Genomic DNA, 26147 nt, shown 5'->3' with positions numbered 1-26147 from the left:
GCAGCTATCCCATTCGAACATTAGACTGAATCAAGTGACTGACACAAATGTCTCCAAAGGATCGCTCTGATCTCCCCTTCATTCTACAAGGTAAATTTTATTAGCGACACTCAGAAATTCATAGTCTGGATATTAATCTGATCCTTACATGACTTGCAAATATCTTCTCCCATTTCGTAGGCTGTCCTTTCACTTGCTTGAATACTCATAAATTTAGCTTTTGATAAAATCTTGCTTTTAGGCCGGCACTGTGGCTTAACAGGCTAATCCTCCGCCTTGTGGCGCCGGCACACCGGGTTCTAGTCCTGGTCGGGGCGCCGGATTCTATCCCGGTTGCCCCTCTTCCAGGCCAGCTCTCTGCTATGGCCCGGGAGTGCAGTGGAGGATGGCCCAAGTCCTTGGGCCCTGCACCCCATGGGAGACCAGGAGAAGCACCTGGCTCCTGGCTTCGGATCAGTGAGATACGCCAGCCACAGCGGCCATTGGAGGGTGAACCAACGGCAAAGGAAGACCTTTCTCTCTGTCTCTCTCTCTCACTATCCACTCTGCCTGTCAAAAAAAAATTAAAAAAAAAAATCTTGCTTTTATAGAAATCTACATCATCAACTTCAAACCCACATACTGGATTTATGAAAAAAAATCTTTAAATTTAAATATGACAGTACTCCTTATATGAAAATTTATTTTATTGTTTTAAAACATATCCCAGTTACTCACTAATATTTCTTAAACCATATGGTCTGTACAAAAACAGAGTAAGATCTAAGCTCCTGTGTGACAGCTCCCTTGGTTTCTGCCATTTTACTCAAGTCTTCATGGAGGGCCCCCCAGAACTTGGTGGGATGTTGGGCCAGGGCCACCTCTGGGACCCCCAGACTTGGTGGGATGCAGGGCTGGGGCCCCTGCTGTCAGCCACACTGGGTAGGAGGGTGGGATGTGGGGCCGGGGCCCCCACTGTCAGCCACACTGGGTGGGACGGTGGGACGCGGGGCCGGGGCCCCCACTGTCAGCCACACTGGGTGGGATGGTGGGACGCGGGGCCGGGGCCCCCACTGTCAGCCACACTGGGTGGGACGGTGGGACGCGGGGCCGGGGCCCCGCTGTCAGCCACACTGGGTAGGAGGGTGGGACGCGGGGCCGGGGCCCCGCTGTCAGCCACACTGGGTGGGAGGGTGGGACGTGGGGCCGGGGCCCCGCTGTCAGCCACACTTACTGGGTGGGATGGTGGGACGTGGGGCCGGGGCCCCGCTGTCAGGCCACACTCCCTCTTGCTTCGCTCAGGAAGTCGTAGGTCTGCTCTGAAAGGTCGAAAGGCTCGTGGACCCCGGCTGGCGACAGCAGGCCTTGCAGGGCGCCCTCGTTTTCCTGGTTCTGCTTCAGGAAGTCGGCGATAAACCTCCAGCGGGCGGCCTCGGTCTCTTCCTCTGCCCACTTGAAGGGGAGCAGGAGCGTGGAATGAAGAAGCGGGAAGGCACAGTCGTGGTACACCAGGAGAAACATGGCCTTCAGGAACTCCTTGTCTCTCTGGGAAAACAGCCACAGCCACTGGTGAGCGCGCACACAGGGCACCACTGACATTCTAGGAGCTCTCTTAGCTAGAGCCACCCCGGGGGTGGGATGCAAGGTGCCATCGTGCCTGGCAGTGAGGGCTCTGAGCCAGCCACTCCAGGACACGCCCTGCTCCAGGGAAGCACTGGTCTACACGGGGTAGGGCCGAGGCCTTGCTGGGAGGCTGAGAGGCTCCCTGCGACCAGGGTGTCTCCTGAGCTACACCGAGAGTGTCACCTATTCTGTCAAGGAGCCTGGGGATTGTCATCTAATTCTGGTGACACGGGTGTGGCTCTAGGTAAACATAATGAAGACACAACGTGAAGTCAGCTCTGTATGTACTGTATGCTCACAGCAGGTCACAGCCGGTTGTCAGGTAATGGCAACAGCAGGGGAGCAGGTATTCTGCATGGGATCCAAAGACTGGAGGCGGAAGAAGCTGTTGGCTTATCTCCAGCAATGCCTGGAGTAGGGGTGGTGGGGTCTTTTGGTCCTGAGGGTATTGGACCCTCACAGATAGCAACAGTGCAACATCGAGTGTGTCTGTCAATCCCCAGCTCAGAGGGCACGGCAGGCTGGCTGCGGGAGAGCCACGCACACAGCGTCTGCATGCAGATCCCAGCGCTGTACTAGAGTAGCACCAAGCCTGCCAGTTTTGGCAAAGGTCACGTGCACACGGCACTGATCAAACAGGAGCTCAAACGTGGAATCCAGATCTACATATTTTTTTACTTTAATTTTTAAAACTTTGAATTTGTTTACACATTCCACGTTTAGAACATGAACTGGCAAACGGCAGGCTGTGGGCCAAACGTGCCCGTGCAGAACACAGCCACACATGGTTACTTACATGTGGTCTACGGCTGGTGTCTACACTGCAGCAGTGCCGCGAGTAGCTGTGACAGAGATCTTAAGGCACACACGATGTGGCCTCTTACAGAACACTGCGAAGTCCCAGCTCGGAGTCAAACGCAACACTGACTCACGCAGGGCTGGTCTGGTGGTCACAGTGCTTCTACAAAGCCAGGCCTCCCTCCCTCTCAGCGCGGGTCAGTTTTCCTCTTCCTTCTCCTTACCTGATACGGACTTGGAGAGCTAAAGATTTTTTATTTTTCAATAAGGAAAACAAATGTATTTGCCAACTGGGGGGCGTTGGCTTAGAAACTTTCCCTGCATCTAACCAACATCTCTGTGATCTGTCAGATGTTTTGAGCAGGGTCCCTCCTCACCCTGGAGACACTCAGGAAGCCCTTCTCGGAGAGTGTCTTTGAGGCCTTGACGCCGCAGTGTACTTGGTTCGGGGGATGACGACCACGGCTACTTTTGCTAAGGAGGAGGTGTTGTTAGAACATGCACACAAACATACCACTGCAAATACCAAGTTCAGCATGAAAAATCACATTACCTTCTCTGATCTCTTAAATGTACTTTCTTTCTCAGCCCATGAACTCTAAAAAGCAAACAGGAATATTATGTCAGTGCTGCCATTCACAAGTTCTGGCCCCACGTTTGCAACTTTACTCTGTAATTAAACTCACAGACAGGGCTACCAACGCTGAACAGAATCCACACGTGTAAGAAGTGACTGTCATTAGGCGTCTGGTGAACGACCCAGAACCAGACCAACGAGGCAGACGCACCCGTGAAAGACGCATCTTTCATGGACCCATAATTATCTTCCGTCACATTTATTTCAGAGGAGAATCAGAGGCACACACACATGGCCAAATAGTCTGCACGCCTAAGGCAGCCCCTGACCAACACCGCGGGGTTAAGGTGTGAGGGGCAGTCAGCCACACCAACAGGAAGCACTGCCAGGCGCCACGCTCCTCCCCAGCTCTGCCCACCACAGGGTAACAATGGCTGGGGTGAGAGAGAGAGACTCATGCGAGAAAATATCTCCAATCTGTCCACAAGGCTCAGAACAGCTTCTTTAAAGAAATAAAAAGCTCGGAGCTGAACTGACCCCGGAAGACTGAATGGAAGACTGTTACGGTGCCAGTTCCTGGCACACGGTGAGCCGGAGTGGAATGTGGCCAGTCTCGGGGCCGCCTGGCCCGGGGCCTGGTTCCCTGCAGCTCTGCAGGTGTCCTGTGCCACAGCCTGATTTCATGGGTAACCTGAAAGCATCGGAGCTTTCCCAGTAGGGAGGCCCTGGGTGAATGTGACGCACAGCACAAAGAGAGAGCTTCCCCATTAAACAAGTGATGCCTCGAAGGGGCGCTTCTCCCCGCGGGATCACAGACAGCCCTCTAGGAGGACGGCGTGGAACGTGTGTGGTTATCACAGCCTCACAGGGTTGGGGCCCTCACCCGGCACTGCTCAGCCTGTCGGCGCTTCAGGTGTCTTACCAAGCAGGCCAGGTGCCATTGTTATTAAAACACCAACCACAGACTGACTTAGCTAAGTGGATACTAGCCGGCTCTCAGGCTTCATTATGTAAAGTTAAAAAGGTTATGACCTCACCTAGCAACTTTAGACTTCCTCTCTGGCAAATCTGCCGACTGAGTGCAGTGTCAGGGCCCTGCCTTATTTTTCACTGAGGCACCAGCAAGCAGTAGGAGGCCTCGGTCAGAGTGACTCAGTGGGGAACAACATGGGGGGGGGTCCCCATGACTGCACCAGCATCTGCTCCTTTCCCTCCCCAGCAAACAGCTACCCAGAACTTAAGTGGACCACGTGACTAGTTCTGGCCAATGAGATGGGAGCAGAAGGGGTCCAGGTCCCTTTGGGCCATAGACGGTGGGAAGGCCAAGGACACTTCTCCATTCGCTCTCTTTTCCTTCAGAGGATGTGCTTTGTTCTAGATGATGCTATGAGACAGTGGCGCCTCTGCTGGCCTGCCACGGGGGGCTATGGAGCAGGGTCTTCCCTTGATCCACGCCGGCGAGGTGTGCGAGTGAGAAGTCCACCTGAGTGGGCCACCCCAGCACAGCCTCTCTTATTCAAAGGCCGCGAAGAGAAGGCCCAAGAGACTAGAAATGATCACTGCTTTCATTATTCATTACAGAAGGAATTCACTGTAGAAAATGCAAGGAAACACAGATAAAAGAAGCCATGACTCAGAGGCGATCACTGGGACCTGTCTGGAGTCCATTCTAGATGTTTTCACAGCAGATATGTAATATAAATGTCAAGATGCTTAAGCCTCAGATGGGATTTTTTTTCCCCACTTATAACGGACGTGCACAGCCTTCCCCAGGTGCCTCTTTTGGAATGGCCTGTGGCACATCTGGATGTACCTGGAGCCGACCCACAGCGACAGCTCCAACGTGGCCACTGCCAAGCTCCATGGCTGGCCAGGCCACTGCACATCGCTGAGCTGTCTTCTTATTAGGGAAATGTAGATTTTTTTTTTTTCAGCCTGGATCTAGATTTTGGGACTACTGCACACCTAGAGAAATGTCTCTGTGGCCAGCACAGTGCCTTATCCAGCGTGGGCTCTGGTGAAATCCTTCTTGAATGAATCAACGTATGTATGTTCTGTGTAATGAATAAATATTCTGATGCCAATGACTCTGCAGTGGAAGAAAAGGCGAATCTGCAGTCTCTAGCTGTGGTGCTAAATGCACTCACCTGATGCTATGGGTGACACGTGCCACAAACACCTTCTTGAATCTTGGAAAACTTCAGTTACTGTTCACAACATCAACCTCAGCCAACTGGCACAAGGCTTAGTTTCAAAGTCGAACATGAATCTCTGGAGATGATCAAGTCCTCCTTCCATTTCTGCTGTTGGCCCATCTGACTTCCCTCTTGTCAACAGGAGTGACCTCCCAACCAAGCTCCCCTCCCTGCTGCATGGGTGTCAGCCCACCTCTCCGTGCCAACAGAGGAGTTTGCCTAAAGCACAAACCTTCACAAGGCCCTCACCACTTCCCACACGCCTCCTCCTCCACACCGAGACTGTCTGCCCTTGTCCATCTGCTGACCACTCCCTCCCCTGCATGCAACACTCCACACAGATCATCTGTTCTTCTCAAGAACAGTCTTGGGGGCCAGCGCTGTGGCCCAGCGAGCTAAAGCCCTGGCCTGCAGCACCGGCATCCCATGTGGGTGCTTAGTTCAAGTCTTGGCTGCTCCACTTCCAATCCCCCTCTCTGCAATGGCCTGGGAAAGCAGTGGAAGATGGCCCAAGTCCTTGGGCTCCTGCACCCAGTCTCCTGTGTGGGAGACTGGGATGAAGCTCTGGGCTCCTGGCTTTGGATCGGCTCAGTTCTGGCCATTGCGGCCATTTAGGGAGTGAATCAGCAGATGAAAGACCTCTTTCTCTGTCTCTACCTCTCTCTACAACTCTGTCTTTCAAATAAATAAAATAAATCTTCAAAAAATAAAATAATAAAAGAAAACCAGTCTCAGTTCCTTCCTGCCTCAGAGTGTTTGTTCACACGGACCCTTCCCCAGAATGTCTTCACTGACATCCCGGCGTGCCAGAATCCTATGTGGTCCCCCTTTCTCTCTGTCTCTCTCTCTCACTGTCCACTCTGTCAAAAAACAAACAAACAAACAAAATGGCCGGCACTGTAGCTCACTAGGCTAATCCTCCACCTGCGGCGCCGGCACACCGGGTTCTAGTCCTGGTTGGGGTGCTGGATTCTGTCCCGGTTGCTCCTCTTCCAGTCCAGCTCTCTGCTGTGGCCCGGGAGTGCAGTGGAGGATGGTCCAAGTGTTTGGGCCCCTGCACCCCATGGGAGACCAGGAGAAGCACCTGGCTCCTGGCTTCGGATCAGTGTGGTGCGCTGGCCGCAGTGGCCATTTGGGGGTGAACCAGTGGAAAAGGAAGACCTTTCTCTCTGTCTCTCTCTCTCACTGTCCACTCTGGCACAAACAAACAAACAAACAAACAAAAAAACCCAACTAACCAACCAACCAAACAAAAAAAAAAGAAAATCCTATGTGGCCCCAGCCTTCTACAAGGTCCACCCCACTGAGACCTTTTTAAAGAAACATGGTCCTGAGGCTTTAAGACCCTGGATTCTACATCCCCCATGGCACTTGTCACTTCATCTGCGCATTTGCCTTGCACAAACACAGGTCTTCTAATAGCTGCAGATTAGGTCAGACCATTAGAAATGGCCATTTTTGAAGTTAAAAATGGCTGAAAATTGGAGATTTCCAAGGATTCAACTAACACCCGGCTGCTATTTCAGATAGCTGATGACATACATCAAATTAAATTTAAAGCGATATGCACGCCCAACTTCCCCCCGAAAACTCAGTGACTGACCTAGCAGACTGTTCTGGGATTTTGCTCTTAGGACACAGGCAACGGTCATCTTAAGCCAAGGAACGAACGGCAAGGGACTGCAACAGTGCACACAGCAGACACTCCCTCTGCTTACTGGGTCAGGGGGGCAGCCCTTGGGAAGCAACCCCACACCGAGGCAGGCAGGATGAGCCTGGGCAAGCCGACAATGCACAGGGCTGGGGCATCACCCCCGCAGTCTGCTTACTGCTCTCAGAAGCAGGTTCCCTCCGGAGTGCACGGTACCCACCCTGAGAGCATCCATCACGTCAGGCTGCTCCAAGAGCTTGGGGAAGGTGGCCAGCATTGGGTGACTAATTAACTCTGAAATGCAAAAGAAGAACAGAAGGAACTTTATGCAAACTTCAGCCAACGTATTTTACTGCAATACACACGAAAATATTCACTCAGATGAAAATCACTAGGCTAGAGGACTTGCTGAATATGTTAATGCTACACACATCGAACCCCTGGGAGGGTTCAAAACTGTCCCTACCTCTATCCCAGGGACTTCTAAAGTGACGCTCATACCAAACAGGTCAGGGGCAGTGCCTCTGCCTAGAGTGAGGTCAGAACATTGTGTGTGTGTGTGTGTGTAATGGTGTTTTCAACCTCTTTTTCCTCCTTATGACGGCAGTGTGCCAAAATGGATCTCGCATTGGGAAAAAGCCCAGCTGCAGGAAGGAAGGGTGGGTGGTAACCAGAGGCGCAGGAGGAGGCGGAAGCAGGTGTTTCAGGTGTGGCTCCAGAGAAGCGGACCACAGCGGAAGGAGCTGGCAGTTCTGCCGCATGCCGTGCAGGGGAACTGAGGCTCCTTCGAGCCCTCTGCAGGAAGCACTCCGGGAGGATGTGGGCACGGTGGGGTCAGCTGCCTCCTGGGATACCCACACTCCATCCCGGAGTGCCCGTCTAGGTCTGGGCTGTTCTGCTTCCTAGCCAGCTCCCGCTAATGCACACCCTGGAAGGCAGAAGCCCATGGTAAGCACCTGGGCCCCTTCTGCCTATGTGGACGACCCAGATGTTCTTGGTTCCTGGTTTTGGCCTGGCCCCAGCCATGGCTGTTTTGGACATTTAGGGAGTGAATCAGCAGACGGAAGCTTTCTCTGTCTCTCTCTCTCCCTCTGTTTGTTCCTGTCACTGTGCCTTTTGAGTAAGTAAATAAATCAGGAAGGGTGTATCTTGTCCATTTGCACTGCTGAAGCAGAAGATCTGAGATTGGGCAATTCACAAACAATAGAGATGTACGCATCACAGTTCTAGAGGCTGGGAACGGTAAGATTAAGGCACCAACACCCAGTTTTCTGGCAGAGGCAGAGGGCACGCAGACACACTCCCTCCGTCACGGGCATCTATTCCATTCACGAGCAGGCACCCCTCACGGCCTCGTCACCACTGAAGGCCCCACCTCCTAAACCACTCAACGCCATCACCTCGGAATTTCGCGGGGGGACGTTCACACCACAGCAGGTGCTTTAGGAATGGCAAGGGCAATGCTGCCACATCTAATTTTGTGTCCTCAGTAGAAAAAAATGCCTTCTCTAGGTCTTCCTAGGTTTACTGATGAAGCCAACCGTCCTCCGTCCTCCGCAAGCCTCAGCCTCTCTCATCAGTCGCATCATCCGAGAGGCTCCCGGAGTCCCCGAGCGCAAGAGCCCGCGCTGACGGTAAGCTTCAGCGCCCTCCCCTCAGAGCTGCAGTCAGCCCTGGCTCCTGAGGTGTGAGTTCCATTTCTACCAGGGCTCCCCCCTCTCACCACCACTCCCACCCTGGCCTGCCTGCAGCTCCAACCCCTCAACCCCAGCATGCCTTCTTGCCCCAGGGTTTTGGACATGCTGGCCCTCTACCCAGGAAGGGTCCTCCTCCCTCACGAGCTCCTCTCTCAGGCCTCACCTTAGACATTTTTGGCCTCCCTCACCCTGCACCTTAATTCCAGCCTTCCTAGTGTATGCTCCCATTGCATATTCTGACTCACAGCACTCATTTTAAAAGACTGAAAAAGTCTATTCATGTAATCTGTGTCTGTGGTCTGTCTCTTCCCCAGGGCAGGGGTGCCCAGGCCAGTCTCATCCGTTGCTGGACCTAGCACAATGACTGGCACAGAGCAGGCACTCAGGAGGTATCTGCTGACCAACAACTGAATTCAAAGAATACCCAATAGAATTAAATGGTTTTCCTTTTTGGAGGCAATTCTTATAACACATGCATTTCTCTTTGTAAATCCAATCACATATGACAACTCATTGGTTTTTAAATTATTTTTTAGCATTTTACTTGGAAAAATGTTCCAACTTATAAAAAAGTTACAAGAATGAAAACAAACAGTAGAGAGAATACCAGAAGACCTCTTACTTGGATTCATTGATTTTAACTAATCCAGTGACAAAGCCAGCTATTCTGGGTGATTTCTTTTCTTCCCAACGAGATGATATGCATACCAAACACATACAGAAAAACAGATTATTCAGAGACATTAAGGGGAAATATGATTGTGTCTAAGTTTTAGGATCTCAAACCTCGAGAACTGGAAAAGTGAAAATGTGTACATTTGAAAGGACTCAAGACATAGCGAGCTTCCAAAGCTCAAAGTCCGCCTCCGAGAGTCTCATAAGTGATGGACACACTGACATAAATTCTGTCCCGACGTCATACTTGGGAGCAGAAGACACAGCCGGCATTTACACGTTTGCTTTCAGTCATCACACGGCAGCCCCCTTACCTGCACTTTGCAAGCTCATCCTGTCTTTCAGGAGGACATCTCCAAGAATTTGTCGATAAAATACCAACAAGTGGATGGAACACATACTTCCAATCAATGTTTCTGGCAGGAGACTATTAAAGAAGGAAAACAAACGTGTTCACTGCAGTCCCCTACAGCCCAACCTATAGTGTCTTTTTAATGTACATTACAGTTCCAAGCTTTGCTTCATTATTGGGAAATAATTCTAACATTGTAAAGGAAAACTTCTACAACAAGGTAGCCACCTAAACTTTAGATAACTCAGATTCATGTTCAGATCTCAGCTCTGTGTCGCCATCCTTGCACTTCCATTTTAACACAGACACCCATGTTAAGTCTCAAAATTAAAAAAAAAAAAATCATCAGTTATGTGTTTTGGAAAGAAAGGGACTGGTCAGCTACAAGTTTGCACAAGGGCATGTGGCTGCCACACCTGATGTGGTGAGTTCAGAGGAAATACCAGCTCAGACTGTGCTAAGTGCTGGGTGGGATGTGAGGGTGGGACAGACCTGGACCGAGTCCTGACTTTGCTGCTTCCTAGCTATGCGGCTTCGGATGAGTTCATACTCTCCCTGGGCTTTGGTTTCCTCGTTTGTAGACTATGAATAGTAATAGGCTACTAAACAGGATAAAATGAAGTGAGTGTGGAGTGCTTAATGCAGTCCCTGATACATAGTGAGAGCTCAAAAATAGGAAAAAAAAAAAAACCACCCTCAATATTGAAGCTAAGTTGTTTAACAACTAATCTAGAATAGATGATTATAACTTTATGATGTTATATTTAATCTTTATGGTAACCACAAAGAAAACATCAGTAGAATATACACAAAATAAAATGAAAGGGGAATAAAAATGTGTCCCTGTAAGAAATCAAACACAAAGCCAAGCAATAAAGGAGGAAATGACGAACAAAAAGACGTATTAGACATACAGAAAACAAGCAATAAAATGGCCAAAGCAATTCTTTCTCTATCAGTAATTACTTTAAATGGATTAAACACCCCAATCAAAAGATACAAATTAGCAGAATGGTTAACTCTATGCTATTGACAAGAGACTTATTTTAAACTCAGGACACACATACCTCAAAGGTTATAAAAAAAAAGACCTTAATTCTTATAAATTAATCTGTTATCTTAATTTCCAGTGTAAGAATTTTAGGAGGAAGAAATCTAACAGACGTAACATTCAAAACAGAATGAACATGACCCCTCTTATGATTCATGAACAATGGATTACATGAGTAATTAGTTTCATGGGATTTAGGTAAATCAACCACTCCCTAATCTCTGTACTTCTAAAAACATTAAAAAACACAAAACAGGTTCTCCCACTACTCTTATACTCATATGCAGCATTTGGTACACAGGCAGGAATTATCCTTTTCCAACACTGCTAAGATTGTAACCTTGGATATGTAGCTGACCGGGACTTCAGACTGGCTGCCCCAGGGGTGCCGCGCTGTGCCGAGGGCTGTGTTCTGCATCCTGTTCTCCAGGCCGTGGCCTGCACGGGCAGTGCTTCAGCTGCGTGCCCGGGCTCAGGGCTCTGCTGAAGAGCTGCCAGACTTTGCAGGGGAAGGGGTGGAACCTTCCTTCCTTCCCTTTAGCCTTCTCTCTTCACAGACCTGTCTGCTGTGTCTGGCAGGCCCTGGTCCTCCCACGGTGCGGGCACTCCTTTCCCCCGGCACCTCCCCACAACATGCGGCAACACAGCTCGATGTTATTCGATTTTCTCTAGGGAAATCCTCTCCTGTTCCCAAACCCAAGACAACCACAGTTCTGGGCTACCAAAGACTGGCTGAGCCAAGAAGTAGAAACACTCCTCGTTCTGCCCTCCTATGCAGGCCAGCAGTGCAAAGTGAACGGCCTCAGGTCAGACACAGTATTACCTTATCTGCAGCAACAAGGGAACTGAAGTAGAAGAGGGAAAAGGGGGACTGCAGCCAAAAGGCAAAGGCAAAGCCTTTTACAGCAGATCTGTACCTCCAGTCTACTACAGGCCAGTTTACCCACTGAGGCCTTGGCTGTACACAGCAGGGCTCTCCCTCCCCAGGGGCGTAAAGAGACCATTGGGCAAATCGTAGCAAGTGAAACCCTTTGGAGACCAGCTCCACAATGAGAAGGGCACATCTTGGCAGAGCCGAAGCATCTACCTGCTCCCTCTTTCTTCTCACACCCACAGGGTTGCCACGATCATAAGCAACAGCTGCACCCAAGACTTCTGAGCCCCGGGACAGGCCTTTGGTGCTGTTCCTTTGGTAGAAGAGACGGGTCTGTACTGTGTCCTCATTTGCCCAGGTCTCCTAACACCCAAAGGACACGCACCTGCAAGACTGTTCACTGGGTGAGAGAGACGTATGAAGCCAGCCAGCAGGGGACTGGCTGGCAACAGGCATGAGTGCAGACGCCAATCCGGCTTCTTGCTTTGGGCCCTGCCTCCATTGGCATGTGCCCCTTGGCATAACGGAAAGGTGCCCTGTCTTTTCACCGCTGAGCAGAGAAGTTGGGCGAAACAAAGGTGAGGGCAGGGACTAGAGGCACAGTGCACCTTTAAAGGAGGGGAGGAGGATTGTTGGGGTCATTATTTGCTTTTGTCCCATCCACAAAGGTGGCAGATGGGCAAGGTTTGGGGGGGGGGGGGGAGCGGTGGAAAGAAGCAAGGAGTTTCTACCACCAGGGCGCACAGGCTCAGAGCGGTGATGTCCTAAACCTTGCACGCTGGTGCCCAGCCTCTGACGTCAGCCCCATGGCCCTGCAGCGCGTGCAGTGAGCTTCCGCGCTCCAGCTGCACTGTGCCCGCAGCCTGAGTGCTGTGAAAGGCAGCCTGCGTCTGGGGTCTCACCAGCACCCGACATTACCAGGAGAGCACATTTCAGGACCACGCAGTGTCAAGACAGCACTCAAGCCTCTCTGTGAGCTCCAGGAAGAGGAAAGTGTCTGGCCCAAGGCAGCCTAAGGCCGGGACCAGCAGGAGGCGGAGCAACATCTCCTGGGAAGTGAGACTCTCACACTGCCAGGAGGAGTTGTGCTTTGCAGTTATTTTACACAGGGTTCTGAACACCGATGGCGCTGTAATCCAGTGACTGCTGCAGTTCCTGCAGCCTGGAGCCAGAGCCTCCAACCCTGTGAGAACTTAGCGTCCAGAGGCGCGTTCCCTGCCGGCCTGCCCTCTGTGCCACGGTCACATGTGATGTTGGATGACAACATGTATCTGCAAACTGGTATCTGGAGCCAAAGATACGCTTCTGAGAGCTGTGCTTGAAAGACAAACTTGGAGCCTAAAGGGATGAGGACAGGGCGAAGAAGAGGAAAAATGAAGCCAAACAGGACTCGGTTTTCCCTTTACAAAGACTCCTACTGTGCTTCCTTTGTGTAATCTTGAAAAAAGAACACTCCCAAGGCAAGGCTGGCCAAACGGGGAACGTGCAGGCTCTGGGAACAGCCAGGAGAGAAAAAAATCCAGGAGGGTAAAACCCAGGAACCCATTACTAATGCTTATTGAAACACTTAACTGTTGGTGCTGTAATTATTTATATATATATATATATATATATTTTTTTTTTTTTGGACAGGCAGAGTGGACAGTGAGAGAGAGACAGAAAGAAAGGTCTTCCTTTTGCTGTTGGTTCACCCTCCAATGGCCACCGCAGCCGGTGCGCTGCGGCTGGCGCACCGCACTGATCCGAAGCCAGGAGCCAGGTGCTTCTCCTGGTCTCCCACGCGGGTACAGGACCCAAGGACCTGGGCCATCCTCCACTGCACTCCCAGGCCACAGCAGAGAGCTGGCCTGGAAGAGGGGCAACCAGGACAGAATCTGGCGCCCCGACCAGGACTAGAACCCGGTGTGCCGGCGCCGCAGGTGGAGGATTAGCCTACTGAGCCGTGGTGCCGGCCAGTGCTGTAATTATAAAGCTGCACTTCAATGCTGGAGATAGGAGTAAGGAATATTTATGCTAGGATCATGATCTGCAGTAAGCAAAGCCACCCTGCAGAGGGAAGAGCAAGTCTTCCTCTATTTCCTTCCTCCTTGCTAATCCGTGTCCTGGGGGGACAGTGGTACTGTCTCAGTCTCCCACACTGTGCTTTTCCCTGCCCCAACTTGTCCCCCATGTGCCCTGAGAGGGAGCTCCCTTCCTCCACACCTTCTGCAGGCCACATTCCTCCAGTCCTTCAAAGCCAATATTCAGTCTCTCCTGATCTCACCAGCTACACAGCACATCTTCACTGGAGCAGATTTTGTAATATAATACCATCTACCTGGCATTCTATTTATAGATATATAAAATAATTATATAGTAAATAATTACAGTTAACACTATTGTATTTTACTGCATGTCATGCACTTTAAATACTATGTAATTATTTTTTATGCTTTCTTTCTCTTATACCTCATTACAGCATTGTGGGACAGATATTATGCACATTTTAAAGATGTATACCTCACGACCCTGAGAGATGACTGAACTATTGTCTAAGAGGGAACTGAATGACATATTGGTAGATCTGGTATTGGACAAGTATAAAAGCTCTCTGAAGAAAATACAAATCAAAATCACATGAGAAAGCACTACTCACTATTCACTTAGAAGAATGGCTAGAACAGGGGGCAGGTACCATGGTGCAGTGGGTTAAGCCACTGCCTGGAACACCTGCACCCCGTATCGAAGTGCCTGCTCTGAGTCCCGGCTACCCTGCTCTGATCCAGCTTCCTGATAATGTGCTGCAGGGCAGCTGGTGATGGCTCAAGTACTTGGGTCCCTATCACCCACATAGGGGACTTGGATGTTATTCCTGGCTTCTGGCTTTGGCCTGGCCTAGCCTTGCCTGTTGTGGGCATTTGGGCAGTGAAGCAGCAATTGAAATCTTTCTCTCTCTCCTCTGTCTTTTCCTCTCTGTCACTCTGCCTTTCAAATAAATACCTAAAGGAAAAAAAAAAAAAGGCTATACACTGTATGATTCATTCTTAGGATATACTGGAAAAGCCAAAACTTTTGGGGAATACAACAGATGAGTGGTTGCCTGAGGCTGGGGGAGGGGAGTTGCTCTAAAGGGACATGAGATACCTTTATAGTGAAGGGAAATAGTCTCTACCTTGATCTTGGTGGTATTTATCACAATTGTATACACTTGTCAAAATTCAAAGGACTATAACTAAAAAGGATATATTTTATTACATGCAAATTATATTTCAATAGCCTTGACATTAGAGAAAAGGTTCCCTGAGACATAGCATCATGTATTGGTAAGCCCGTCAAAAGTGCCTAGATTATTTCCAACCAAATCTATCATTTGGGCGAACTGGTAAAGAATAAGTGGATACGAGTTTTCTTTCTGTTCCATTTCCTTAATGATCTTTGGCAGAAGAATTAATGAGGACAACAATGACCAAGCAGGTGGAGGAGCCAACAGCAGAGAGTCTACAAATGCTGAGTGAGTCCCAGTCCACCGGACCGGGAGAGCACGTGCCTACCTTAGTATGTTTCTCGACCTTGTGTTCAAGGATCTCAGTTTTACCAGGAGCTGAGGCTGCCTTCTCATTATCATCATCTGATGGAAGACACCACCATGTGCTTAAAAACAATGAACAATTAAATGATGGGAACAGCGAGGATACTAAAGCACACATTTCATGAAAATACATCAGCCAGAGTGCTGAACTGCCCAGTCACCCACACATCCTAAGTGAGCTGATAGAGACAAAGTGTGATGCTGCTGTCTGTGGCTTCCCCTAAGGGTACCTGATGGCCACTGTCTCAGATGCTTTACGGTATTATTATTATTTATTATCGGAGTTACAAAGCATGTCTGGCTCCAGGTAGAATAATGGCATGCCAGGCCCCAAGTTCCTTCCTGTTCCAAGAAGGTGGAACTGTATACAGCTCTCTGAGATGGCCTGGGAAAGCAGTGGAAGATGGCCCACGTGCTTGGGCCCCTGCACCCGTGTGGGAGAACTGGAAGAGGCTCTTAGCTCCTGGCTTTGGATCGGCGCAGCTCCGGCTGTTGTGGCCATCAGGGGAATGAACCAGCAGATGGAAGACCTCGCTCTCTCTGCCTCTGCCTCTCTGTAGCTCTACCTTTCAAATAAATAAATCTTAAAAAAAAAAAAAAAGTTGGAACTGGAATTGTGGGAAGAGCAGTGGATATATGTCCTGAATCACCAAATAAGGACAGGACGGGCTGAGGAGCACAAGGGGAGTTCCAAATCTGTGAGGCTTTAGAGCTCCACGAGGCAAGGATTGTGTCTGTCAGATTCGCTCTGAGGGCGCTTCAAAAGGTTTGTTTATGGTCTGGTGGTTATGATGCCCCATGGGATACTCAGATCCTATAACTGGAGGGTCTGAGTTTGCATTCTGCTCCACTCCAGATTCCAGCTTCCTGCCAAAGCAAACCCTGGGAGGCAGCAGACGACTGCTCAAACACCTGGCTCCCTGCCAACCGTGTGGGAGGCCTGGATTGTGTCCTGGCTCTGGGCTTTAGTCTGGCCCAGCCTTGGCTGTTGCAGGTATTTGATGAGGGAATCAGGGGATGGGAGGTCTGTCTGTCTGTACCCACCACTCAACTCAAATAAATAAATAAATAAATAAACTTTAAAAATTTTACGGAAAAATGTAATAAAAGTATATTTTGGTGCAAAAAAATTGAAAGCCACACAGTTTCTTACAATGAACACTTTCCATGAACTTCCCGAAGACCCTTGTATTATCCCATTAGCTAGCACAGTACCTGGTCAAAGAACATATTAAAAGATGCTTAATATTTTTGGAGGACAAACTGGCATATATATTACGAATTCAGAAATCTACACCCTTCAACCTGGCAAAAGGCAATCTCTGAATTAGCCTATTCTACTCACTGTTCTATAGCCATCCCAGGTATCAGCCCAGTGTTCAACAGAACAAAACCAGTGCAGGGTCCTCACTCTTCATGGTTTCCTACATTACAGACCCACATGTGCTACCCAGAAAATAAGCCCTTCCATAAAAATGATTAAGATTTTCATATCAAATGGCATGTTTAAGACAATGTGAATTCAGGTGGAAAGTGTTATGCTTATCAGAATATAGCTACCTTCCCTGATGCACCTGCTGTTCAATCTTTAAGGAAAGGAAGGTTACACACAAGGGCCGTACCTCTTCTGGACACTGAAGGGTCCACTTCCACACCTTTCTCATACGGAGTGCCACCATTCAAGAAGAGTTCGTAAGTTCTACAAAATAGAAGATAAAATAATTCTATAAAATAACATGCTCTGACAGAGGCTCTTAGACACGGGAGTTAGTGGTGAGCTATTTTTTAGCACAAACATATTGACAGGCATTTTATTGATTTCTCACTGGTAAAACAGAATCACTGTTGCTGATCTTGCTGTGAGGCACCATCTGAACAGTTTCTTCCCTGTGAGCTGCAGACAACACACCTTCCCACGTGAAAGGGGACTGACCCACGTCACGACAGCGCTTGGGCTTTCGTGGCTCATGTTAAATGACTGCTTTTAACATATTTTTCAAATGTGCTGATTCACCATTTGAAATGATGCCCTTATGAGTTCATATTATTTTTAAAATATAAAATAACATGTAGATTATTGTAAAAAGTTTGAACAGCATTGAAATGACAAGGAAAAGTCCCTCTCCACCCCTTCCCCACTAGTTTGGCAAACCTCCTGCCCTTTCCTACGCACATACAAACGAATACATAAACAGTGAAATTCTACCCAAGTGCAGAAAGCAGCAGAAAAGCCTACTGCCCTGCCCGGTTCTGCTCCGCAGTGGGAACCCTTGGGAACAGTCTACCTGGAGCCTCCCACAGGAGCTCCCGAACAGCTTTCAGTGACCACAAGTGGAGTCACAGCATTCCTGATATTCTGCAACTCCCTTTTTAATATAATATAACACCGGAAATGTTTCTGTATTAAACCACAGAGCTCCACCACATTTTAAAAAATAGCTGCCACTTCACTTTTGGAAAGATGGAGTAGACGCACTTTTCTCTATTTCTTCCATTAAGCACAAAAGCCAAAAACAGACACAATCCCGATTTCCACAACCCGCTGGGTGCCTCTCCCCTCCCCGCTGGGTGCCTCTCTCCTCTCCCCTCCCCGCTGGGTGCCTCTCCCCTCTCACCACACCCCGCTGGGTGCCTCTCCCCTCTCCCCTCCCCGCTGGGTGCCTCTCCCCTCCCCGCTGGGTGCCTCTCCCCTCCCCGCTGGGTACCTCTCCCCTCCCCGCTGGGTGCCTCTCCCCTCCCCGCTGGATGCCTCTCCCCTCCCCGCTGGGTGCCTCTCCCCTCCCCGCTGGGTGCCTCTCCCCTCTCGCAGCTGTGGTGAGGCCAGAGGGCTGGTGTTGTCAGGACTTTCACCTCTGCCCAGTGCTGAGGAGGCCAGCTGGGCAGCGTTATCTGAATGCCTTATCTAGATTAATCCTCACAATGAGACTTTAGGAACTGTTAGAATCCGTAGGTTATAGGTGGGGAATTTCTGTAACCTGCCTACAGTTCCCCGGGCAGAGCTGGGATCAGAGCCCTGAATTCTGTAATTCCAAACTTGAGATCACCATCCCACCTGCTGCCCCTTCTAGCCCTCCTGTGAATGTCTTGTTTATATCCCAGACTTAGAGCTTTCTGCCCATTAAAAAATATGGACTATATTTTCCTTACTAATTTGAGAGCTCTTTTAATATTAGGGATAATAATCTTCTGGCTGTTTTGTATATATTTCAAATATTTGCTTCCAATCTGCCTTTTGGTCTTAAAACTTGAGTCTGTTTACAGCGGCTGCCACTCTGATTTCAATGTCCGGCCTACAGAAGGAAGGCAGAAAGCTGCAGAGGACCTGGGCCCTGGACTTAGCCTTCCTACTCTTTGAAGAGAATTAGGCTGCTTCCAGCCTGGCAACATGTGCTAGTACCACAGGAAATATTGAGAGGAGTATTCTCAGCTGCCGGCCAGTGCAAATATCTTTGAAAATACCTTCTGTATGTGTCATTTTCCCTGAGAAGACACTGGGATGCTGTTTTCGTATATTACCTTAAATAACACCAAGACCCACATTAAAAGCCCACTTCCCCAAAGTTATTAAAATGCTAAGAGAACAAGCCCGAGTTACCTAGGTTCTACAAAATGAAATGCTATCAAATTACCCACTTGTAAGGAATTCACAGCGGACTCACTTTGCTGGAATAGGAACTCCATTGGCATCAAAAAGTTTAAGAAACACCCAGCCACAACTCAATTCTCCTCTTTCACCAGTTGACTAGGAAATAAAACAGTATATGAAACTTAGTGTCACAACCAGGCACATTGATAAGCACGTACCAGTCTCCTAAAAGTCCAAGCTGGTATTCGCCTTTAGAACTCAAAAGTTCTTCAGAAGAAAACAAGATCAGTCACACTAAGTCACATTGTACTTGAAGGTCGGATGTTAAAGGGACTCGTCTAGTAAAACTATACATTGTCAGAACTGCTCTTAACAATTCCTTAAACCTGAGGACGTGGGCCACTGCTGTGACTGTTAAGTGGTATAAACATTTTGTGGAATGTTCTGAAGTCATACTGATACTGCATTACGAAGCTTCGCTTCACTAAGAGATAGACGTAGGAATTCAACACTCAAGGACCTTTGTGCTTGGACTTTTATTACCATTGCCAACCACCAGAGATCAACAGGGCACACAAGGAGTACCCCATCCTCTTCCCTGTCCAAAGTACCCACAATACACATGAGGGCATTTCAGAAAGTTTGAAGGGGCCGGTGCTGTGGCGCAGCAGGTTAAAGCCCTGGCCTGAAGTGCCAGCATCCCATATGGGCGCTGGTTCAAGACCCGGCTGCTCCACTTCCAATCCAGCTCTCTGCTAATGGCCTGGGAAAGCAGTAGAAGATGGCCCAAGTGCCTGGGTCCCTGAACCCGCGTGGTAGACCTGGAAGAAACTCCTGGCACCTGGCTTCAGATCGGCACAGCTCTGGCCATTGCAGCCAATTGGGGAGTGAACCATCAGATGGAAGACATCTCTCTCTGCCTCTCCTCTCTGTGTAACTCTTTCAAATAAAAAACAAAAAAAAAAATTAAAAAAAAAAAGTTTGAAGCAAATGGAATGAAAAGACAAATCTATTTAAACAAAAAATTTTTTAAAAATCTGTGCATATGAATGGTATTCAAAATGTTCACAAAAATATGCACTAGAAAAATCTATGCATGGGAGTTCCCCTAGCACTGTGGTGCAGTGGGTTCAGCTGCCGCCTGCAATGCTAGCAACCACATGAGTTGTAGTTCGAGCCCTGGCTGCTCCGCTTCAGATCCAGCTCCGTGCTAATGCATCTGGGAGAGCAGAGGAAATGGCTCATATACTTGGGTCCTTGCCACCCATGTGGGAGCCCTACATAAAGCTCCTGGCTCCTGCCTTCGGCTTGGCTCAGTCCTGTGTGCAGCCATCTGGAGAGTGAACCAGTGGATGGAAGATTCTGTCTCTCCTTTTCTCTCTCTGTAACTCTGTCTTCCATAAATCAATCTTAAAAAATAAAGAGCTTGGTTGGCGCCACGGCTCAATAGGCTAATCCTCTGCCTGCGGCGCCGGCACCCCAGGTCCTAGTCCCGGTTGGGGCACCGGATTCTGTCCCGGTTGCTCCTCTTCCAGGCCAGCTCTCTGCTGTGGCCCAGGAAGGCAGTGGAGGATGGCCCAAGTCCTTGGGCCCTGCACCCCATGGGAGACCAGGAGAAGCACCTGGCTCCTGGCTTTGGATCAGAACGATGCACCGGCCGCAGCGGCCATTGGAGGGTGAACCAACAGCAAAAGGAAGACCTTTCTCTCTGTCTCTCTCTCTCACTGTCCACTCTGCCTGTAAAATAAATAAATAAATAAATAAATAAATAAATAAAATAAAGAGCTTGGGCCAGCGCTGTGGTGTAGCAGTAAAGCCGCCGCCTGTAGTGCCAGCATCCCATACGGGTGCTGGTTTGAGTCCTAGCTGCTCCACTTCCGATCTAGCTCTCTGCTGTGGCCTGGGAAAGCGGTAGAGGATAGTCCAAGTCCTTGGGCCCCTACACCCAAGTGGGAGACCAGGAGGAAGCTCCTGGCACTTAGCTTTGGATCGGCACAGCTCCAACATTGTAGCCAATTGGGGAGTGAACCAGTGGATGGAAGACATCTACCTCTCTCTTTCTCTACCTGTCCTCTCTCTGTGTAACTCTGACTTTCAAGTAAAAATAAATAAAATCTAAAAAAGAGCTATGCATGGATTTCAAAATTTCTTGCACCAAAATAAACTAAATTTTTAAGTTCCATTTACCATACACTTTTTGAAATATCCTCATATGGATGAATCTTCCTTAAAGAAATGAAGAGATGGTGTACCACCATCACCTCTGTGCAATGGCTCTCCAGGTTATCACAAGGCCAAAGATACCTACTACAACTCTCAAGCTGTTACTAGAACATGTATTACTAGCACAGGCCCCGCCCACTGTTCAATAGTTCACGCGACATAAGCTGACCCGTTTCTGGTGTCCCCTCTTCCAAGTCCCTCAGTGACAAAGTGAAGTGTACTCTGCCCCTCCAGCACAGAGGTGGCTGCTGTGCTGGGAAGCCACCAAGCTCCTTTGATCACTTCCTGCTGAGTCCCATCCTTTTCCAACGCTCATTCTTTAAAAGCACTGGACTTCACTCACGCTATCAATATAAACAGACACCCTTTTGTTCTAAACGCTGCTGGCAGAGCAGCACTACATGTAAGATTAGAATTCTGTTCCTCAGGGGATTAAACTTCTATTACACATGAAAACTCCAGTTATTTTCCTTGTGACTACATTTTACAAAGTCCTCCTTTAACTGATACCCTAGCAAGCTTTCTGTTTCAACTAACATACGTTGCGAATATAGGAAATTCCGAGTTCAAACAGGATTCCAATGTCTGGAGACGGCGCATTGGACCTGATGAAGCAATCACCGTCAAGCAAGCAGGGCAGGATGCCAGTCACCTGGAAGACAAGACACGCAGGTTAACGACAAGGATGCCAGCGGGAAGGGGAGGGGGGTTTCAGTCCTGGTGCAGCCGTAAGCAGTGTCTGCTCTTCCATGACAACAGAGGTCTTACATGGAAAACAGAAAGCAGGTGCACGGATTCCATCAAGGATTTGGAGTAAACTTCATGTCTCTGTTAAAGGGAACCCTTTCTCTTCTCTCTTTACTTAGAGCAAGTGGGAAACAAGCAGTTCACCCAGGTCCCTAGAGTCCTTACAAAGATAGCTTGCATAATTATACTTACATTGACCACCGTACTTTGTAAACAGAACTCAAATTAAAGACTGAATTTGTTTGCTCAACTTTCCCTATGCCTGCCTTGTAAAACGTTCCTTTCCCTTCCCTCCTGCCTACCCCATTCCTTCTCCCTAGAAAATCCTACCACCTTTTTTGCTTGTAAAATCCCAGCAATCCTTCTAGATCTAGTTTCTCTTCTACCAAAGCTTCCCTGAGCTTGAGGACCAGAATTAACATCACCCTCCCCTGTGCTTCCAAGCACCTGGAGCCCCACGACCACGACGACCTGCCTGAGTGACAGTCACCAACAGTACCCACGCCACAGGACTCTCTCAAGGCTTACCCGAGATAAGGCACATGGGGGCCCAGAACAGGGCTGAACAACATTTGGAGCTCCAGAGACGGGGACAATGTGATTATTCATGTATGGTTTCTTCCTGACTAATATAAATGAGTTCTCACAAATCTAGGAAGGATGCCTTGCACTTAATCTCATTTAACAAAGTAGCACATACTTACTACTTCTCCCTCCTACAGTTCATTTTTATGTCCCAGGAACTCATTAGAAAATTCTACCCTGAACACTTCCCCTCACAGAGATGCAACATTAACAGTGTGACTGTTGTGCCAAAGGACTAGCGTGTTCTCCCTGGGGGCAGGAGACCCAGAAGAGCACAGGAGGCTCCGAGTTCTGCTCCAGACTCAGGTGCGCCTGCAGCACACTGCCCCGGTGCTGAGCCTCACCACAGCCCGTGCCCTCTCACTGACCCTCCAATCTCCCTTAGATCTTTGGATGCAATAACAGGAAGGTAATGAGGGGTTTTAGGATACAGTAACACACAAAGGAGTTAGTTGTGGGAGGGAAGTAAACACAAATGTAATAAAACCATGGAGGTAGAAAAACTTAACCATAGGGCCTGGAGGGCATAGCAGGTAGAGCCACCTGCTCTGGCATCCCATACGGATGCTGGTTCAAGTCTTTGCAGCTTCACTTCTCTGCTAACGGCCTGGGAAGAGCAGTGGAAGATGGCCCAAGTGCTTGGACCCCTGCACCCACATGAGAGACTGGGAAGAAGCTCCTGGATTCTGATATTGTGGCCATCTGAGGAGTGAACCAGTGGATCAAAGATCACTCTCTCTTTGTCTCTCCCTCTTTCTCCCTGTAACTCTAAATTTTAAATAAATAAATCTTTTTTTTAAAAAAGGGGGGGGGCTGGCTCTGTGGCGCAGCATCTCTCTCTGCCTGCGGTGCCAGAATCCCATCTGGGTGCCAGTTCTAGTCCCAGCTGCTCCACTTCCAGTCCAGCTCTCTGCTATGGCCTGGGAAAGCAGTAGAAGATGGCCCAAGTCCTTGAGCCTCTGCACCCATGTGGGAGACCCAGAAGAAGCTCCTGGCTTCGGATCGGCACAGCTACGGCCATTGCGGCCATTTGGAGAATGAACCAACGGAAGGAAGACCTTTCTCTCCGTCTCTCCCTCTCACTGTCTGTAACTCTACTTCTCAAATAAAATAAATAAAATCTTTAAAAAAAAAAAAGAAAAGAAAAAATTAACCATAGGCAACTGATATTATAAAAGAGCACGAGGACAACTTTGATTCAGTGGTTTGAAACCACTTAACGTTGTTCCATTCTGGACAGTGCCCGGATGTCATGTATCAGTTTCCTAGGTGTAACCCTTGATTTTATCTGAATAAGGCACAGTTGGAGATTTCATTCCTAAAAACATCATTTCCTAAATCTCATGTTTTTGTTTTCACTAAAAGGGCATTTTCTAAAATTGAACCCTGAATTCCACTGAATGAGATGATTCATAAGAATTGTTAATTTGGTGAGTCAGAAACATGAGCGATTTTTGTCTGTCATCAAAGAAAACGAAAGAATCTAAAAATTTATGTCTGGTTCCACATATCCTGTGCTAAATAAAAATATGTTACACTTTGACAGCCTCATCTTAGAAAATTAATTACTTAACACTTAATAGGTAACAGTGACTCATTTTCTTTCCATTCTGTTCACAGATTGCTTACCTGGGGAGAAAATGTCCACGTTTTGGGCTTCTTAGGTTGCCATGTGGCCCTAACTGTATGAATGTTGCTCAGAACCTGGAACGAGATTTTACCATTGGAGGTCAAGCTATAGAAATCGCCTCGCAACCTCACCACTTCCCATGTCCCCTGCAGCTAACAGCAGCTGACCTGGATGGAGTGGGTGGGATGGGAGAGCTTGCACTTCTCACTGCGTGCAACTCTGTAGTGTTTTTTTTTTTACATTAAGTAGGCCTATAACTTTTTTTTTTTTTCTTCAGAGTTTAGGACTTGGTCCCAAAGTCACTGAAGCAAAAAATCATAATAAAACATTATTTTCCTTTATAAGTCCTAACACAAAATAACTGTTTGTAGGGGAAAAGAGCAGTTTGGTACATGGGATGAAATGATATAAATTCACACTTTACAGATAAGGGTTGGCTCTACCACTCATCTCTCACACATTTATATGAACATCTATTAAAACCAACAGTATACTGCCCTGGAAATGTCATCTGGGCCGGCCCGCAGCTCACTAGGCTAATCCTCCACCTGCGGCGCCGGCACACCGGGTTCTAGTCCTGGTCAGGGCGCCAGATTCTGTACCGGCCAGCTCTCCGCTGTGGCCCGGGAGTGCAGTGGAGGATGGCCCAAGTGCTTGGGCCCTGCACCCGCATGGGAGACCAGGAGAAGCACCTGGCTCCTGGCTTCGGATCAGCGCAGCGCGCCGGCCGCGGCGGCCATTGGAGGGTGAACCAACGGCAAAAGGAAGACCTTTCTCTCTGTCTCTCTCCCTCTCTCTGTCCACTCTGCCTGCCAAAAAAAAAAAAAAAAAAAAGAAATGTCATCTGTATGTATGTCCAAGTAGACTGCACGCTGTCTCAGAGTGTACTTGTACAGAGGCATGGCTATCTGTTATGTTACTCTCTGCATATTTCTGTGCATCATAATTTAAGTAATATTGATAACTCCAATAAAAATCAGATTTGGATATGAGGTAGCTATAAAATAAAGGGACAGATTGGAAAAAGAAAGATTTCTAGGTCTGTTTTCCATTTCTGTTATTATGGGCAAAACAGATTGATAACTGGTTGATATATTATTTCTTAATGAGTACTTAATGGTTTCAATTAATTTTTAAAAGGGTAAAAAAAATAAGACGGTGGTTAATTTTGAAACATGGCAAACATACCAGACAAATTAAAAAGCCTCAAGGAACACCCAAACATGCTCCTCATCCTGCTTCCACCATTAACATTTTACTACGCTTGTTTTATCATAAAAGTCACCTGTCTCCCCTCCACCCAGCCATCAGTTCACCTTTTATTTTGATGCACTGCAAACCTGCAGACACTGGGAAATCTCTCCTTAAATACATCACATGCCCATTATTAGCAAAAGCTTCAGTCTTGTTCAGATTCATTTTTTTTATGTCAAATTTAACCTAACGAAATGCACCAGCCTTATGTTTATTTGATATGTAATGTTCGGGTGGGAGGCATGCTGTCTAGGAACCACAGCGCCTGAGGAATGGCCTGGTGGGCACAGGGGTTGGAGGGTGGGAGGGAATCCACTTCCATCAGGGTCTAAAAGGAAGGAGGCACACCGGTCCCCCAGGGCATACATGAGGCCAGCAGGGGAAACTGCACTACCACTCTGACCTAGCAGTAGGGAAGTGGCAGTCCCCTTCCCCTGCCCGTGTGGCAGCAGAGGCGTGCTGAAACATGAGTATATTGTGAGACTCGGACTCAAAATGTCACACCTGAAATGCCCAGGGTTCAGTTTTTAAAAAATCCCTTATCATATCAAGAACCAGGAAAATATCAACGTGGGTAAGAGAAGATATTCAACAAATACCAACACTGAGACAACATAGATGTTGGAATTATCTGAAAAAGATTTGGTGGGGCTGGCGCTGTGGTGCAGTGGGTTCAAGCTCTGGCCTGAAGTGCCAGCATCCATTATAGACACCAGTTTGAGTCCTGGCTGCTCCTCTTCCAATCCAGCTCTCTACTGTGGCCTGGGAAAGCAGGGGAAGACAGGTCAAGTTCTTGGGCCCCTGCACCCATGTGGGATACCCAGAAGAAATTCCTGGCTCCTGACTTTGGATTGGCCCAGCTCTGGCCGTTGTGGCCATTTGGTGAGTGAACCAGTGGATGGACGACCCCTCTCTCTGTCTCTACCTCTCTCTGTAACTCTTTCAAATAAATAAAAATAAACATTATAATAAACACTCTAAAAAAAGATTTGAAAGAAACTAACAAACATGCTTCAATAAGTAACTATGGACATGCTTGATATAAAGTCTTATGAAAGAAAGAGAAGAAAGGAAGGAAGGAA

The 26147-nt window shown here is 48.3% G+C and overlaps 1 protein-coding gene across 2 annotated transcripts in view; it reads right to left on the bottom strand.

The window, feature by feature from the left end:
* Positions 1-676: 676 nt before the first annotated feature.
* The window catches only part of NPHP1 (nephrocystin 1), a 61956-nt gene continuing 36485 nt past the window's right edge, over positions 677-26147 (bottom strand). For both annotated transcript variants that reach the window (XM_062209856.1, XM_062209857.1), the window contains exons 12-20: positions 23811-23885; positions 21391-21501; positions 18700-18782; positions 16663-16739; positions 15003-15102; positions 9510-9622; positions 7044-7117; positions 2954-2998; positions 677-1524 (exon numbers count right to left, since the gene is read on the bottom strand). In XM_062209856.1, coding sequence (XP_062065840.1) covers positions 1252-1524; positions 2954-2998; positions 7044-7117; positions 9510-9622; positions 15003-15102; positions 16663-16739; positions 18700-18782; positions 21391-21501; positions 23811-23885 — 951 coding nt within the window. In that variant the 3' untranslated portion in view covers positions 677-1251. The remainder of the gene's footprint in view (positions 1525-2953; positions 2999-7043; positions 7118-9509; positions 9623-15002; positions 15103-16662; positions 16740-18699; positions 18783-21390; positions 21502-23810; positions 23886-26147) is intronic.

This window comes from Lepus europaeus, chromosome 13 (genome assembly GCF_033115175.1).
Source record: "Lepus europaeus isolate LE1 chromosome 13, mLepTim1.pri, whole genome shotgun sequence".
In the NCBI taxonomy this organism is placed as follows: Eukaryota; Metazoa; Chordata; class Mammalia; order Lagomorpha; family Leporidae; genus Lepus; species Lepus europaeus.
Note: the sequence above shows the minus strand (reverse complement) of the source record. Positions and strands in the feature narration are given on the sequence as shown.